Here is an 18,508-nt window from a genome sequence, read left to right as displayed (position 1 = left end):
CACTAATTTGCCTTGACTGTCAGTAAATCATAAGTTTGTCGAGAGGTAGCGCGGAATGAGTTTCTACAGGTAGTCCTCAATTTACAAGAGTTCATTTAGTGACCATTTGAAGTTACAACGTCACTGAAAAAGGTGACCGAACAGCCATGGGAGTCACCTAACAACCGCAGGGGTTCTGTGGCGAGAGAGGTCGTAAAATGGGGACAAATTCACTTAGCAACTGTCTCGCTTAGCAATGGACTCCATTGCGGTCCTAAGACTCATTTGAATAACTCCGGTCCCTGCCAGGACAACATCACCCCCGCCACTACCGCTACCATCATCCACAGCCGGTGCAGCATTACCTTCCGAGTGATGAGACAGGATGAGCAGATTGACGCAGGACGCCCCAGCTCCGGATCCGAAGATGGTGATACGTTCCGGATCGCCCCCAAAATGACCAATGTTTTCATTCAGCCACCTCAAGGCCTGAATCTGGTCGAGGAGACCGTAGTTCCCCTTGGCCGACTGGTCCCCGGTGCTCATGAAGCCTGTGGCCAGAAAAGGAAGAAATCATGAAAATAAGAATTGTGGTCTTGGGTCACTACCAACATCCCGATCGCCTGTTAGCATCGGTTGATCTGGTTTTTATAGCAGGGATATCTCAACCTTGGCTACTTTCAATTGAGTGGACTTCAACTCCCAGCGTTCCCCAGCCAGCAAGTGTTTACCAGAATTTAGCAATGGGCAGGACGAGAAGAAATGTGGGCTCGAATACCTATATTGCATTTTTTGGACATGGGGAATTTTTTTTAAAAATAGATGGTGGGAATGTGGCTGACGTAATATACCTTGATTTGAGCGACGGGAAAAAGTGAGTGATGAGAAGCTACATTAATAAACAGGTCAAAAGTGGGCTAGATTCAGGGGTCTCCAACCTTGGCAACTTTAAGACTTGTGGACTTCAACTCCCAGAGTTCCCAACTGCCAAAGTTGCCAAGGTTGGAGACCCTGGGCTAGATGAAAATTAAGTGGGAAGTTGATATGCTGGCTGGGGAATTCTGGGAGTTGAAGTCCACCCATCTTAGAAGGGTGAGAAACTCTTGACTTAGAGCAAGGGTCTCCGCGCATGGCGACTTTTAAAACTTGTGGACTTCAACTCCCAGAATTCCCCAGCCAGTAGATCAGCTTCCCACTCAATTTTCATCTAGCCCAGGGGTCTCCAACCTTGGCAACTTTAAGACTTGTGGACTTCAACTCCCAGAATTCCCCAGCCAGCAGAGCAGTTTCCCATTTAATTGTCATACCTGGCTGGGGGAATTCTGGGAGCTGAAGTCCACAAGTCTTAAAGTGGCGGTAGTTGGAGGCTGCTGACTTCAGAGTAAAAAAAAAAACGCCCAGGGTTTCTATTCCAACCCAGTCCATTTCTTTTTTTATTTTATATTTCCAACCCTTCCGCTTATATCAGAGGTGTTATTCCAGCTTTTCGCGCATGCGCTTCGATGAGGCAGCCCGGCCTGGTAATTCTAGCCGCGGAAATGGCTTTTGCGTCTATTTTAAATGAAAGAAGCCGAAGAACACGATTGATTGGAAAGCATCTTTTTATATCTTTTTTTTTTCCTTTTTTTGTGTGTGCCCGGGCTAAACATTTGCACTGACTTCTGACCGATCTCCTTCAAAATTCATCATCCCTCCAGCCCGGGGTTCTTTTGCTGGAGATAACGAGACCCGGCCATTAATTATTCAACACTTTTTAATGAAATATTAATTTCTGCTGCGCCTGGGTAAATTTCACGCCCAGAGGGGGAGCAAAAAGGGGAAGGGGAGGGAGGAGCCACATCCCCACGCTGATGCGGTGGACGATGCCCGTTTTAAGGCCGCACACCTGACCCCCCAAGCTGGCATCGTCGGCCTCAAAAAAAACCAGGAATCCGCCATCTTCCTGGCTGAACAACTGCTTGCCGTACTATAGGGCCCATCCTCCACAGCAAAGGATTACTTGAGGCGGCTTCCGGGCAAAATGCAACCTTTTTAATCATAGGCCGTTCCGGGTTTTTTTTCTGTGTGTGTGTGTGTGCATTGGTTAGGTGATGAAAATATTGAGATCATTCACAAGGACCGGCGGGAAAAACAATGGAAAATCAGGATTGTGTGTTTTATTGCATAACAGTGCTTCACAATAGGAATGGGACGTCACAACAACTGTTTTTTTTTTAAAGCCATCGTTTAAATCCCACAATCCTTAAGTCTGTGTTTCTCCACCTTGGCTGCTTTAAGACAGGTGGACTTCGACTCCCAGAATTCCCCAGCCAGCATATCCATTTGCCACCTAACTGTCATACCATCTAGCTTTGCTGGCTGGGGAATTCTGGGAGTTGAAGTCCGCCAGGCTGAAAGTTGCCAAGGGTGGAGAGCCCTGATCTAGCCCACATTTAACCTGTTTATTTCAGAGTATCAGAAGTACTTCCCCCACCCCACAAAAAAAGTGGTTGAAAATTGTGATGCATTTTATAGACTGAATAATGGCCCATTTTTGGCCTCCCGAACCCTCCGCGCGTCACGTTTTTGCCCTCCCCGGCCCCCCAGAAGCGCTCCGCAGGCCAAAAATGGGTGTGTTTTTGGTAAAAACAGGACACGTGGAGAGTTCGGGAGGCCAAAAATGGGCCTGTTTTTGGCCTGCAAAGTACTTCTGGCAGCCGGGGAGGCCGATAACCAGGGGTGAAATGTTACCGATTCGGACCGGTTTGGGCGAACCGGTAGCGGAGATTGGAGCTGGCTGGCCACGCCCCCCCCCGAACCGGCCTGCGGCCCGGCCATCCTTTCCTGCCTTCCACGCGGCCTTCCCAGCATCCCCGTGGCGAAAGGCCACCTGGAAGGCAGGCGAGCATGGCAGAGCTGCGGGGAAGGGAGCAGGCAGCTTTCGGATTTTTGGATTTCTCATGGGTTATTTTTTTCATTTGCTGAAATCAAGATATATTACGTCGACCACATTCCCACCATCTATTAAAAAAAATAATTACCCAATTCAAAAAAAAAATGTGATATCTAACCAGATTTCTTCATGGTGGCTGGGGAATTCTGGGAGTTGAAGTCCACAAGTCTTAAAGTTGCCTGATTTATGGGAAAGGAAAAGTGGAGGGGTCTGATGGATCTGTTTCTACACGTTCTTTGACCCAAGAAGCAGTTGGATTAGACCGGGGGGTCTCCAAACTTGGCCCCTTTTAGACTTGCGGACTTCAACTCCAATATCTCAGGGGTTGCCACAAAGAAGAGGGAGTCAAACTATTCTCCAAAGCACCTGAAGACAGGAGAAGCAGAATATATAGAGAGAAGCAACCTAGAACTAAGGAGAAATTTCCTGACAGTTAGAACAATTAACAAGTGGAACAACTTGCCTGCAGAAGTTGTAAGTGCTCCAACACTGGAAGTTTTTAAGAAAATGTTGGATAGCCATTTGTCTGAAATGGTGTAGGGTTTCCTGCCTGGGCAGGGGGTTGGACTAGAAGGCCTCCAAGGTCCCTTCCAACTCTGTTATTATATTATATTATATTATTAACTCCCAGAATTCCTTAGCCAGCATTGCCTTAAAAGGCGCCAGGTTTGCTGGCTGAGGAATTCTGGGAATTGAAGCCCACAAGTCTATTTTTAAACATGTTTTTTATTTTATTCCAAAGAAAGTTAAAATGCAAAACACAAGTCTCGAAAAGGCCACGTTTGCTGGCTGGGGAATCCTGGGAGTCGAAGTCCCTCGAGTCTTAAAGGGACCAAGGCCCTGATTTATGGGAAAGGAAAGGGGTCTGACTCCCCCACGGAAAAATTCCTGACCTCTGGAGTCATCCCCCCACCCCTCCCCGAGGCAGAGGCCTAGCCTGGGACCCCTCTCCCCCATACCCAGCACGCCGAGCCGGTAGTTGAGGGTGACAACAATCACATTTCCATACGCGGCCAGCACACTGCCATCGAACATGTTTCCGGTGCCTTCCATGTACGATCCACCATGGATGAAGAGCATGACGGGTTTTTTCCCACTGTCTCGGATATCTGTGGGGTGAGAAAAGTCAAGAGAATGAGACAGAGGAAACTTAAGTGATAGCCGTCCGTCCTTTGACCCCCATCTTGACCGGGAGATGCCTACAAGCCTACAACCACAACGTCTGAGGGCCCTCAAGAAGCTGGAGTGGGCCATCTTGTCTTCTGAAGACTCCGAGACCCCTTGGAGCCAGTCTTTGGACCCAGGAGGGCATCCATCACCACAGGGTTGGGGGCCGGGTACCCTACTGACCAAAGGAACGGGCGATCTTCAAGGAACGACGAACTAGCAACCCAACCCATCAAAGAGAATATGTAGCACTGATGGCTTTAGAGAGCAACCAAGGTCAGAGGATCAACTTGGAACTAAGGAGAAATTTCCTGACCGTTGGAACAATTCATCGGTGGAACGACTTGCCTCCGGAAGTTGTGAATGCTCCAACACTGGAAGTTTTTAAGACTGGGGTCTCCAACCTTGGTCCCTTTATAGACCTGTGGACTTCAACTCCCAGGGAACTCTGGGAGTTGAAATCCACAAGTCTTAAAGGGACCAAGGTTGGAGACCCTGGTTTTAAAGAAGATGTTGGACAACCATTTGTCTGAAGTGGTTTAGGATCTCCTGCTCAAGCAGAGGGTTGGACTAGAAGACCTCCAAGGTCCCTTCCAACTCCGTTATTCTATTTCTATTCTACTCAAGCAACAAGGAACCCACAACCCAACGAAGCACGGAGGAGAAGCTGCAGCTGAGGAGACCCAAGGACCACCTCAACTAGTCTCCTGAGAAGAGGCCGGGGTGGTCTCCCAGGAGAGGAGAGGCTGGGTGGGGTGGGGAGGGTGACAGGAGGCTCAGGGAGGGCTGGAGCAGGAGGCAACAGGGAGGGGAGAAATCATGAACTGGACAATTCAGGAGACCAGATGATCTGGATTCCCACCAGGTGCTTTTGGAGAGCAACCTAACTCGAGGAGGACGAGGAATATGGCCAATAGGTGAGGAAGGTCAGCGGCAAGAGTTAAATGGGAGGGGGGGGGAAGATGAGATGGTGCACCTGGGACAGGGGGGCAGGGGGTGAAAAAAAGGCCGGAGGGTCCGATAAACCAAGCTGCAAAGTTCTTGGCATGTTCTGGAGATGTTTGATTTGGCTCTCCACTTTTTGCCCTTCTTCACTGGGAAAACCAATTCCCGGGTCAAAGCATTCTGGCAGATGGCAGCTCCCTTGCAAACTGCAAACCCACCTCTCTCTCTATATATATATTTTTTTGTTGTGGGGCGGGGGGAGGAAAAACCAACAACCCACCAACCAAATGCCCTCCCTCTCCCCCCCCCCAAAGGCCCTGCTTCTCTTTCTAGGTCACATCCCATTTCCATGGCAACCCGGAGCCTAATTAATTCAGTGCAAGGGGAGAGCGTTAATTAGGCGCATGGAGGTCTTAATTAGCAGTTTCCACTCAGCCCCTCCCCTTGTCTTTCCTGAGGGGAAGGAGAGGGGAGGGGGGCTCCCCCCAGGAAAAGGCACCCCCCACCCCGCATCTGCATGAGGGCACCCATGGCGGTCTCTGGGCATCCTGAACGGGGTGGGGGTCTGCGCAGCTGTCTCAGGGGAAGATCCTTGCAAATGCCTCTCCTTCCTTCCCTTCCTTCTCCATCTCATCCTTTCTCTTCCATCCTCTCCCTTGCTCCCTTCCACTTTCTCTCCCTCCCCCTTCATCCTTGCTTCTTCCTTTCTCCCTCCTTCCCTTTCCTTCCTTCCTTCATCCCATCCTTTCTCTTCCATCTGTCCTCCCTTCTTCCCTCTCTCCTCCCTCTCTCATCCTTCCTTCCTTTCCTTTCCTTCCTTCCTCCATCCCTCCATCACATCCTTCCTCTTCCATCTTTCCTCCCTCACTCCCTCCCACTTTCCCTCCCTTCCTCCCCCTCCCCCTCCCTCTTCATCCTTCCTTCTTCCTTTCTTCTTCCACTGGCTGTTTGCCGTTAAAATTAACTTTCTTATCTCTTTCTGCCTCCTGCCTTGAGTTGGGGGTTGGACTAGAAGATCTCTGGGGTCCCTTCCAGCATAATATTCCCTGTTCAGTTAAGCATGTCATGGGAGCAGGGTTATTTTTCCTTTGCTCTTGGCAATGCCCACTTTCACCATGGGCCAGGACCTCTAAAAAAAACGGCTGACCTAGCTCCCAACATCTCCCCAAAACTTGGTTATCCAACCATATTAATGATGAGGGGCGGTGAATGATGGTATTAATTGTACACAATGAATTTAATGTAGTTTGAATTATAGTTAAATCAAATTTTATTTATGGGCTGGCCTTTCTATATTTCCTACCACCACAACGAAATCACACACATCGCTCAATACATCCTTACCAACGGTCTTCTACGTTCAGTTTCAAAGGTTATTCCCAGAATTCCTCGTACACCAAATATGGGTTAGGCTGGTGTTTTTCAACTTGAAGATGCGTGGGATTTCAACTCCCAGAATTCCCTGGCCCGAATCCATTCCTTTTGATACGTATACCCATTGTGGCGCACTTAGTCTTTTGTAATCCCTTCCTCTGCAATCTCTCTGCTCTAGGGGCTAGGAGGGGGGAAAAACACGCATGGATGGCTGGGGAATTCTGGGAGTTGAAATCCAACCCATCCTACAAGTTGCCAAGGTTGATACACTTTGCTCTAAGCCATCATCATCTTCTTCAAATCTTTAGAAGATTTAGATAAAATCTAAATCTAAAAATCTAAATAAACTAAATTCAGGGTCCAAAATTCTACCAGTGAACTGAATTAGCCATACCAAACAGTTGCAAGAATTGGGTATGTCTAGTTTAATGAAAAGAAGGACTAGGGGAGACATGATAGCTGTGTTCCAATATCTCAGGGGTTGCCACAAAGAAGAGGGAGTCAAACTATTCTCCAAAGCACCTGAGGGTAGAACAAGAAGCAATGGGTGGAAACTGATCAAGGAGAGAAGCAACCTAGAACTAAGGAGAAATTTCCTGACAGTGAGAACAATTAACCGGTGGAACGACTCGCCACCAGAAGTTGTGGATGTTCCATCGCTGGAGGTTTTTAAGAAGAGATTGGACGACCATTTGTCCAGAATGGTATAAGGTCTCCTGCTTGATGGAGCACTAGGATTGGACTAGAAGACCTCCAAGGTCCCTTCCAAATCTGTTACGCTGTTAAGGATGGTTCTAATGTCTACCTAACTTGTTCACATTGTAGAGACTCTTCGTTCATTCCCAACTAGGCGCTTCCCCACCTAGCATGTGGTGTCTGAAGCTCTCAGGATCCTCAACCAGCAGTCCCCAAAACATCACAACTACAATTCGATGTATCCAGCTGACTGCAAGGGCGTTTTCCTAGCAGGAGTGAAACAAGGGTGAGCTAATCCCCAGATGATGTGTAGGAGGGAAATTTGGTGTCCTGCCAGAACCATAAAAACCAACCCAATGCACCTTTCCCAAGCCAGCCCATTTCCGAAAAAGTCATGCCTTGGAGAATCCTTGGGTCAACTCAAACTCTCTATTCTTCTCCTTGTAGAAAGCTAGGTAGGACCTGCTTTTGGGAGCTGAAACATCTCAAGAACTTAGGTAAGGAAGCTCACTCTCGTACAGAGTAGGGGTCTCCAACCTTGGTAACTTTTAAGACTTGTGGACTTCCACTCCCAGAATTCCTCAGCCAGCTTTTCTGGTTGAGGAATTCTGGGAGTTGAAGTCCACAAGTCTTAAAAGTTACCAAGGTTGGAGACCCCTGGTATAGAAGACCTCGTATCTGTTTCCTGTTGTCTTCTAATTCTGTTAGATCATGAATGGGGGTGGGGGTGTCTTCAGTTGCCCCCTGTGTAAGAACAGAAGAGACCAAAAAGAACACCTTCCTAGGTAGGAGAAGCACCCCACTTCTGGGAACATCCATTGGGAGACCTCCTCCCCTTGTTGGTATCAGATGGAAACCAGGTTTGTCATTAACACATCCGACGCTTAACTCTGAACTGACATGAGTTTTGGGTCACCTTCACTATGTATGGTTTCATCTCAGTTGTTCTTCCTTGAATTTCATGATGCCTTCTGAAGCAACGTTGAGCAAGCTGGATCAACACGGAGGCAAGAAGACTTCCTAAAACCGTTGGGCACCAAGTTCCCCAACCGTAGTCCTTCAGTGGAAACGCAAACGGAGAGTGACGGGTGGCCTTCAATTCCTAGAATTCCCCGGCATTACCGCATTCCTTTTGATCGGTAGGCCCATTGCGGCCCTGTTTACTCTCTTCGAATCCCTTCCTCTACAATCTCTCCACTGTAGGGGATAGGAGGAAAAAAAAACAGGCGTGGCTGGCTGAGGAATTCTGGGAGTTGAAGTCCACCCACCTTCAGTGTCACTTGAGGAGAGCGACGGGGAGAATCCCAAGTTCTCCATCCATTAGATAAAACGTTCGGGCCACATCACATCAAGAACATCACGAGCCACTTTCTGTTCTGGACGGATTTCTGCTGGATCGTCTCCAGAAGAAGCTGATCAGGCAGGCGCTTCCTGGAATTTCCCCAAATCTTCCATCTCCGACACTCTACATTTTCCTCACGCCTCATTACCAATCCTGCTTTGCCCAGAAAATGTGGGGAGAGAGAGGAATCCCATTGCAGGCAGTCCTCGCGTCACGACCACAATGGAGCCCAAAGTTTCTGTAGCTGGCTCCCTTTCTGCGACTTTTCTTGCCAGCGTCCTTAAGTGAATCACTGCACTTGTAAAGTGAGTAACACGGTCGTTAAGGGAATCAGACTTCCCCCTCGACTTTGCTTGTCAGGAGGTCGCAAAAAGGGGGAATCACATGACACACACACACACACCCCGGGATGCTGCAACCGTCGTAAGTATGAACCAGTTGCCAAATGCCTGAATTTTGATAATGGCGATGCTGCGACTGTCGTAGGTGTGAAAAACGATCATAGTCGTTAGTCCTCGACTTACAACCATTCATTTAGTGACCATTTGAAGTTAAAAACGGGACTGAAAAATGTGACTTATGGTCAGTCCTCACACTTACGACTATCACAGCATTCCCACGATCCCGTGATCAAAATTTGGGGACTGGCGTTTATTGATGATTGTTGCCGCGTCCTGTGATCACCATTCGCGACTCTCCTAGCTGGCTTCCGACATGGAAAGTCAACAGAGGGACCCAGATTCACTTAACGGCCATGTGATTCACTTAACGACTGCAGGGATTTCCTTAACAATAGCAAAAAAAAAAAAGCCATAAAAGCGGGCGTCTCACTTAACAGCCATCTTGTTTAGCAACAGACATTCTGTCCCGATAGTGGTCATAAGTCGAGGACTATCTGTGCATACAATCAAGGAAGCGTTGCAAGTTCTTTGGATGGCTGAAGGAAACTTGAAATATTGATTTCTCCAGGCCAACCGTATTTTGCCCTCTGCGGCCCATTTCAAAGAAGGGTGGTTTCTTTAAAATTGTGGTTTGTTACAACAAGCCAGGATTGAACTGTGGCTTTGGAGTCTGGCCTGCCCTGAAACCGCCGTTTTAAAAGCAACCACATTCCAGTTCCTGTTTACGGCGGAAACTTCCAGCTTCCGCATCGAGCTAGGCTGAAGCTGAAGAGGACTGCGATGCTGAAAACTGTGACTCGGTTGTGTGAATAGGTCCTTGTGTGCCCCAGCAGGAGTCACTGGAGCCTCCTCTGCCTTGTTTGCTAATTTTAAGGCTGGGATTTTGCCGGGAAGCAGAGAGGCAGCTAAAATCCGGAGTAAAGAATCTACAGCAGTCGGCAAGTTTAAGATGGATGGACTTCAACTCCCATAATTCCTTGGCACTAATGCATTGCTTTTGATGTATATACATACCCACTCTGGTCTGCTTACTCTCTTATAATCCCTTTCTCTGCAATCTCTCCTCTCCAGGGAGTGATGGCGGGGGGGGGGGGGAACGGGCGCAACTGGCTATGGAATTCTGGGAGTCGAAGTCCACCCATTTTAAAATGGCCAAGGTTGAGAAACACTGCTCCATAGTGATACCATTTTGGAAAGGGGTGAAAGGAGGAGGAGCAGGGCTAAGCCATCAACCCATTCAGGTGGTTACTCCCTCAGACACTAGCGTGGGGAACTGTATGTAGGTTGAAGGTTTTTCTTCCTGTGATGGCTGGGAATTTATCAAAAATCCTGGACCACTTTTCTTTATGCGTTGAAAGACCCCCAAAATATATATTGACCATCAATTGTGTTGTAAATGTTGTACCTTGATGAACATATCTTTTCTTTTATGTACACTGAGAGCATATGCACCAAGACAAATTCCTTGTGTGTCCAATCACAGTTGGCCAATAAAGCTGCAGCTGAAACTCCTTCTACGAAGATATAAGTAGGCAGAAAGCAACCGCCCCTCCCCTCCTTCTCCCATTCCTTCACTGCACTCAAAAGGGACTGTAGCTAATCTGAAAATCAGTATATTCAGCCAATGTTATCTATCTATGTAGATAAATGATAAATACAGTGGATACATGATAGATAGATAGATAGATAGATAGATAGATAGATAGATAGATAGATAGATAGATAGATAGATACCCTGTTTCCCCCAAAATAAGACCTCCCCTGATAATAAGCCCAATCGGGCATTTGAGTGCATGGCAATAAGGCCAAGCACTTATTTCAGGGTTCAAAAAAATATAAGACAGGGTCTTATTTTCAGGGAAACATGATAGATAGATAGATAGATAGATAGATAGATAGATAGATAGATAGATAGATAGATAGATATAGCACTTAGACTTGTATACCGCTTTACAATGCTTTTACAGCCCTCTCTAAGCGGTTTACAAAGTCAGCCTCTTGCCCCCAACAATCTGGATCCTCATTTACCAACCTCGGAAGGATGGAAGGCTGAGTCAACCTTGAGCCTGATGAGATTCGATCTGCCAAACTGCTGGCAGCCGGTGATCAGCAGAAGTAGCCTGCAGTCCTGCGCTCTAACCACTGCGGCTGAATAGATAAATTGATAGATAGATATGATGGATAGACGGATGGATGGATGGATGGATAGGGAGAGAGGGAGAGAGGGAGGGAGGGAGATAGATAGATAGATAGATAGATAGATAGATAGATAGATAGATAGATATGATGAATAGACGGATGGATGGATGGATGGATAGGGAGGGAGGGAGGGAGGGAGATAGATAGATAGATAGATAGATAGGTAGATAGATAGGTAGGTAGATAGATATATATGATGGATAGACGGATGGATGGATGGATGGATGGATAGGGAGGGAGGGAGGGAGGGAGATAGATAGATATGATGGATAGACGGATGGATAGGGAGGGAGGGAGGGAGGGAGATAGATAGATAGATAGATAGATAGATAGATAGATAGATAGATAGATAGGTAGATAGATATATATGATGGATAGACGGATGGATGGATGGATGGATGGATAGGGAGGGAGGGAGGGAGATAGATAGATATGATGGATGAGCGGATGGATAGGGAGGGAGGAGGAGGAGATAGATAGATAGATAGATAGATAGATAGATAGATAGATAGATAGATAGATAGGTAGATAGATATATATGATGGATAGACGGATGGATGGATGGATGGATGGATAGGGAGGGAGGGAGGGAGATAGATAGATATGATGGATAGACGGATGGATGGATGGATGGATGGATGGATGGATAGTTAGGGAGGGAGGGAGGGAGGTAGATAGATAGATATGATGGATAGGCAGATGGATGGATGGATGGATGGATGGATGGATGGATGGATGGATGGATGGATGGATGGATGGATAGGGAGGGAGGGAGGGAGATAGATAGATATGATGGATGGATGGATGGATGGATGGATGGATAGGGAGGGAGGGAGGGAGGGAGATAGATAGATATGATGGATAGACAGATAGATATGGTGGATGGACAGATGGATGGATGGATGGATGGATAGGGAGGGAGGGAGGGAGGGAGATAGATAGATAGATAGATAGATGCAATGGATGCATGGAGACAGATAATATAGACAGACAGGATGACTGAAGGAGAGATAGATACAATGGATAGATGGATGGATGGATGAAGATAGTGTCAGGGTTCCGACTGATGCCCTAATAAAAGCAGGAGCCTCAAGCCAGTGATAGAGAGAGAGAGAGAGAATAGATGATAGATAGATAGATAGATAGATAGAATAGATAGATAGATAGATAAGTGAGAGAGAGAGAGAGAGAGAATAGATGATAGATGGATAGATAGATAGATAGATAGATAGATAGATAGATAGATAGATAGATAAAGTGAGAGAGAGAGAGAGAGAGAGAGAGAGAGAGAGATGGCGGGTGAGACGGACAGACAGACTCAATCCAAGCCACTGTCCGGCGTCCTCTCTTTTCCCCTCTCGGCCTGAAAACTTTTGCAGATCATCTAATTTCGAAATAAGCCTGAGCTGACCCTCCCCGAGCTTCCCTCCTGCGGCAATTACACCCCTGTGGACAAGGAGGATCGAAATACATCTGGGCTGGGCGTGTATTTTGTCTTCCTTTCAGAACTGCTACTCAACACCTTTGATTTAAAAAAAACACAAAACGCATTTCCATCCTTTCCTGCCTTCTCACCCCCACCCCAGATGCCGGGTGGTAGGTGGGTGGCAAATGAACCTCAGGGCTAAGCGAGGGTCTTTGGGCGAGGGGGCTTAGGGCCCGATCCAAGCCATACTTTGCACACACACACAAGTGTTTCTCTACATCTCGGGCAGGGGGGGTGGGGTGGGGACCCTGACTCCATAATCCTAGAACAAAGCAACCGCCTGGGTTTCGGAGGGTTTTTTTTTGTTTTGGAAATTTCACAGCTCCCCCCTCACCCACCCACCCACCCCGCCTGCCGAAAAGCACCTTTCGGGCTCTGGATGTGAAACGCGGCACGGCCCCGTCGCACATTGTGTGCTACATGCTACAAACAACACCCACGCTCGGAAACTGGAGCGCCTATCTCATCTGATTCAGTGGGATTAACCCCAAATCAGAGCTTAAACCAGAGGGTGGGGTGGGGAAGAAACGGGGGGGGGGTGGAATCACTGGCTAAAATATCCCTCCTCCTCCTTATGGTTGGAAAAGTAAGTTTCTAGTCCTGGTGAGGCAAGCCAGTTGATGTCATTCATTGCTGACTCTAAAATCCTCTTTTTGTGATGCGGGGAAGCACATCATCACACAAACTTGGTTAAATCATCCCCTTTGGCCAGGGTTGGGGGGTTTGGGGGGGGAAGAGTAAAGCAGCCCCCCCCCAGGTTTTGTTGAGAGTATCCCATCAGCCCTTGCGGCAGAAGAGGCCTGGCAAGGCTTCGTGACATCATTAAGCCCCTCCCACTGGCCAGGTAAGGAGCAATCCGCATCGCTTGACCAGCACAGCCAATCATCGGTGCTTAGGGGCTTATCCTGGGCTGCCTGGCCGTGCCAGCGAGTCCAGTCCTGGAGAGGCTGGCTTTGTTTGGCAGCTGTTCTTTCTCTCGGGCTCTTTGGCCTGGAGGACCGGGTGGGCAAAATGAGTTAGCTGGCAGGGGCATTCCCACAACAGAACTAGTTGGGTGCAGGGCTTCTTTCCTTTTTTTCTTCCTTCCTTCCTTCCTCTTTTTTTATCTTGGTTTATTCCTCTCCTTCCTTTCATCCTCCTTCCCCTTTTCTTTCCTCCTTCCTTCCTCTTTTCTCCCTTCCCCTTCTTCCTTCCACTTTTTATTTCCTTTCCTTCATTCCTGTCCTTCCTTTCTCCTTCTTTCTTCTCACTCCCATGTCCTTCCTTCCTTCCTTCCTTCCTCTTTTCTTCCTTCCTTCCTTTTACTTTTTATTTCCTTTCCTTCCTTCCTTCCTTTCTCCTTCCTTCTTCTCACTCTCCCTGTCCTTCCTTCCTCTTTTCTATCTTCTATCGTTTCTCTCCTTCCTGTCATTCTTCTCCTCTTTCGCTTTCTTTCCTCCCTCCCTCCTTCTCCTCAGGGACGAATCTCATTTTGTAATGTCCATGCATATCAAAAAGCACTTTGCAAATTCAACTGGGGGGGGGGGAACCTCAACGGAAATCCTGCTATTTGGCCTACGGAAAAACCCCCACTTCGGCCCCAGCCTCTTCCGATGAAGATCAGGGAGCGGAAGACTCTTCCTCCACAGTCTCCTCCCATCCACCTGGAGTAGCCCCATCCTCCTTCCATAAACCCAGGACCTCCGGTTGGCCCTCCAAGTTCTCTTGCTCCTATCCAGCAGGAAAGAAATTCAGCACATTTGCCGCGTGGCCAGAAGAGCTGGTGAAGCCGGTGAATGGTTGCCAATTAAGCAAATAGCCCGAGACCCCTAGACCTGGGGTCTGCAAACTTGGCTCTTTTAAGACTTGTGGGCTTCAACTCTCAGAGTTGAACTCTGAGAGTTGAAGTCCACAAGTCTTAAAAGAACCAAGTTTGCAGACCCCTGGCCTAGACCACCTCATTGTACTGGGATTTCCACCCAATCCTGCCCTGTCTCAATGCTTCAATTCTAGACCAAGGGTGTCCAACCTTGGCTACTTTAAGATTTGGTAAATTTAAGATTTGTGAACTTCAACTCCCAGAATTCCCTGGCACTAATGCATTTTTTTTATATATGTAAACCTATTGTGGCCTGCTTACTCTCTTATAATCCCTTCTTCTGCAATCTCTCTGTTCTAAGGAGTAGGAGCCGGGGTGGGGGGTGGGGGGTGGAAACAGGCATGCACTGGCTGAAGAATTCTGGGAGTTGAAGTCCACAAGTCTTAAAGTGGCCAAGGTTGGAAACCCCTGATCTAGAGCATTTCCCAGGAAAACTGGAACTTCCTTCTCAGCTGCAGGTCCAGCGGTTACGCAACTGACGAAGAAGCCCATTGTGCAAAGTCGGTCTTGGGTTCTTTCAAGATGTATCCCAGAGCCACAATCCACAGAGGACCCCAACTTTGGTGGGGTGCTGTGGGCAGATCAATCAAACCCCCCTCTGACTCTTTACCATACAGGACCCACAACCCTTTCGTCCAAAATTTCTCAAAATGGTTTCAGAAGGTCCCAAGGGGCTCCCTCTATCCTGGTCCTGAAGGACAGGAGAATCAAACGCAAAGCCTTGGAAACGTTTACAGGTTGGGTCAAGGACGCAAACGTGAGGAACTAACGTCCCCAGGAGATTCCTCTTTCCAGTCAAACTCCTCTTCCTGCCCCCCTTCCTTTTAAAACTTTCTTTTTACAAATTCATGGTTGACTTGGTCAATTCTCCGGAAAAACCCGCCTTAAATTGCAAACACAGGACTGAAAGAATATTTCACCTCCTTACTTAACAGGTAGTCCTCGACTTATGACCACGATTATTGAGCGGGAAACCTCCATTTTTTCCTAACTGAGGAGGTCGCACCCCATTTTACGACCTTGTTGGGGGTCGTTGAGCGAATCACAGGGTCATTAAGCGAATCTTGGTTCCCTCCGCCGCCGGATTTCGCCTGGCAGAAGCCGCCTGGAAAGATTGCGAAAGGGCGATCGCGTGACCTTGGGATGCTACAACTGTCATAAGTACATGCCAGTTGCCAGCACTCAAATTGTGATCACATGACCAGAAAGATGCTGCAAATAATCTAATAATCAGTCTAATAATAAATAAATATGAGGGTCAGTCTTTTTTCGTCACAACCTCAAATAGTCGCTAAACAAATTACTGGTAAGTTTAAGGACTACCTATACATGTATACCACCATTTAGTGACTGTTTGAAGTTACGACGCTTTTCCACGCTTATGACCGTTGCAGGATCTCCATGGTCACATGATCAAAATTCAGACACTTGGCCACTGACTCGTACTTATGACCGTTGCAGTGTCCCAAGCTCATGCGATCCCGTTTTGCGACAAGCTCCTGACAAGCAAACTCAATGGGGAAGCCGGATTTGCTTAACAACTGCAGTGATCCACTTAACGACCGTGGCCCGAAAAGTCGTAAAACGAGGCCAAACTCACCTAACAACCACCAGCAACCAAAATTTTGGGCTCAATTGCAGTCATAAGTCGAGGACTACCTATACAGTTCCCCACACCCAGCTAAAGTCCCTCTGTCTTTTTTAGCAAAAAATCTCGTAAGCCCCTCCGTCTATTGATCTACTTGGATAAAGGCCATTTTTTTTTTCCCTTCCCAAAAAATGGGGAGATAGAAAAAAAAAAAGAAAAGCTAAAGATAGAAGGAAACTGAACCACCGATGAAAACAGAAGGTTTTTTTGTTTTTTTTTGCAAAACAAGAAGGGGCGTTTTAGTTCGAAGAGAAGACCACAAAAAGGAAAAAAAAAAAATATGGGAGTGGAGTTGGCCAAAATTCATACGGTATGTATATATTTCATTTGTTCTGGTTTTTATTTAAAAAAAAAAAAAGAAGAAGAAGTTAAAAACCAAAAAACGAAAAAGGAAAATATTGTTTTGATTTTTTTTTTAAAAAAAAGCAAGATTGTGAAACATGCAGAAAAAAATACCTTCGTCTGGAGTGGGATTGTTAGCTGACGCTTCCTCACGCTTTTTCGTGAGCGGACCTACGGACAAGAAAAAAGAAGAAAAAGGAAAAATGGGACAGGGGGAAAAAAAGAGAGAGAAAGATCAAGAAAAAAAAAGATATTTTTTTTTTTTGGTGCATCAAAAAGGGAAAAAAACATATATATTTTTTTTGTTTTTTGTCTTTTAGCAAAATACAAACAATTGTTAGGGCTGGCTCTTTTTCTTTTTTTAATCTGTTCGTTCGTTTCATTTTTCCGGAATTCCATATCACGGGGGTGCGTGTGTGCGAGAGCGATTTATTTTATTTTTATCTTCCCCACCAGAAAAAAAAATAAAATAAAAATACGATACAGAAACACAAGAAGCTGTGAAATGAAAGGTTGGTTAGAGAGGAAGCAAATCGGGCGACTGCGGACGGTTAAATTCGGGGAATGCCTCGTTTGGAAGACCCCAAGAGTGGGAAATGAAGGCCCGGATCCCGAGTTCCAATTCTACCGCTTTTTTCCCCCCCCAGCTGTGCATTTCACAAGTGGTGGACAGGTAGGCTGTTCAACCGGGATGGAAACATCTTAGCCAGATGATTCATGGGTTGAAAAGACTGCACCGCATAGATTCCCTGCCTGGCGTTGTAGGATTAACCCAGAGATCTCGAAACTTGGCCACTTTAATACTTGTGGACTTCGACTCCCAGAATTCCCCAGCCAGTTCTTCCCTGACTTCAAGATATATTACCTCTAAAAAAGGGGTGAAATGCTCTGAAGTCTGCTACTGGTTTGCTTCACTACCAGTTCGCTTCGTGTGTGCATGCACGGGGCGCAGCAAATGCATGTTTTGCATGCAGGCGCATCGCAGGCGCTACCTGAAAAAGGATTAAGAAGCCTTTTCTAAGATAAATAGAACAGGGTGGGGGGTGGAATAGCTGTGCCACGCAATTTAGATTTGTTAGAAAGCAAGATTTCCTGCTTTCTAGCAAATATAAAACGTGTGGCATAGCTAATCGTCGGAAATACCGGTTCTGCCGAACCGGTAGCTTTTATTACTACCAGTTCGGGCGAACCGGGCTAAACCGGTAGCATTTCACCCCTGGTCTATTACATTCCCACCATCTACCCTTTTCAAAAAAAAAATGCAATAAAGGCAGTCTAACCACAGTTGTTCTTGTCCTCTATCCACGCTAAATTCTGGTAAACCTTTGCCAGCTGGTGAATTGTGGGAATCGAAGTCCACATGTCTTAAGAGTGGCCATGGTTGGAGACCCTGATATACAGTTAATGAAAACAATCCAGGAAAAACAGTGCCAAGCGATGCCAATTCTTAATTTAGTTTTTAATTGTATATTGTGTATATTTTATCCTGGCTGTACACCGCCCTGAGTCCTTCGGGAGAAGGGCGGTCTAGAAATTCAATAAATAATAAAATAATAATAATAATAATAATTCCCCCTGGTCCGCTAGATTCTATACATCAGGGGCCTCCAAAGTTGATCAAGCCTGTGGACTTCAACCCCCAGAATTCCCCAGCCAGTTCTTTTTTTTCCACTTCCCTGACTTCAAGATATATTACGTCTACTGCATTCCCTCCATCTGTTAAGCCTTTTCAAAAAAATGCGACAAAGGTAGTCTAGCCACAGTCGTTCTTGTCCTCTATCCAAGCTGGTAAACCCTGGCCACTGGGGAATTCTGGGGGTTGAAGTCCACAAGTCTTAAAGTGGCCACATTTGGGGACCCCCCCTCAATTAGCCAGTCGGGCACTGTGAGAACAGACTCAAGGTTTAATGGAAAGGAGGTGACAATCTGGGACTTTTGCTTAGAGAAAAAGCTGGATTATTGGGGTACCAAGCCAAGAACCTAGAAAACTGGGCCGGGGTGGGGGTGGAATAGCTGTGCCACGCAATTTAGATTTGTTAGAAAGCAAGATTTCCTGCTTTCTAGCAAATATAAAACGTGGCATAGCTAATCGTCGAAATACGGTTCTGCCGAACCGGTAGCTTTTATTACTACCAGTTC

General features: G+C 46.9%; 1 protein-coding gene across 1 annotated transcript in view; it reads right to left on the bottom strand.

The window, feature by feature from the left end:
- Positions 1–18,508, bottom strand: part of NLGN2 (neuroligin 2) — a 63,430-nt gene that overhangs the window by 19,128 nt on the left and 25,794 nt on the right. The window contains exons 3-5 of the mRNA XM_058180485.1: positions 16,484–16,540; positions 3,871–4,020; positions 345–530 (exon numbers count right to left, since the gene is read on the bottom strand). Coding sequence (XP_058036468.1) covers positions 345–530; positions 3,871–4,020; positions 16,484–16,540 — 393 coding nt within the window. The remainder of the gene's footprint in view (positions 1–344; positions 531–3,870; positions 4,021–16,483; positions 16,541–18,508) is intronic.

Source organism: Ahaetulla prasina, chromosome 4 (assembly GCF_028640845.1).
Source record: "Ahaetulla prasina isolate Xishuangbanna chromosome 4, ASM2864084v1, whole genome shotgun sequence".
Lineage (NCBI taxonomy): Eukaryota > Metazoa > Chordata > Lepidosauria > Squamata > Colubridae > Ahaetulla > Ahaetulla prasina.
The sequence above is the reverse complement of the archived record's forward strand: the minus strand, read 5'-3'. Positions and strand labels throughout refer to the sequence as shown.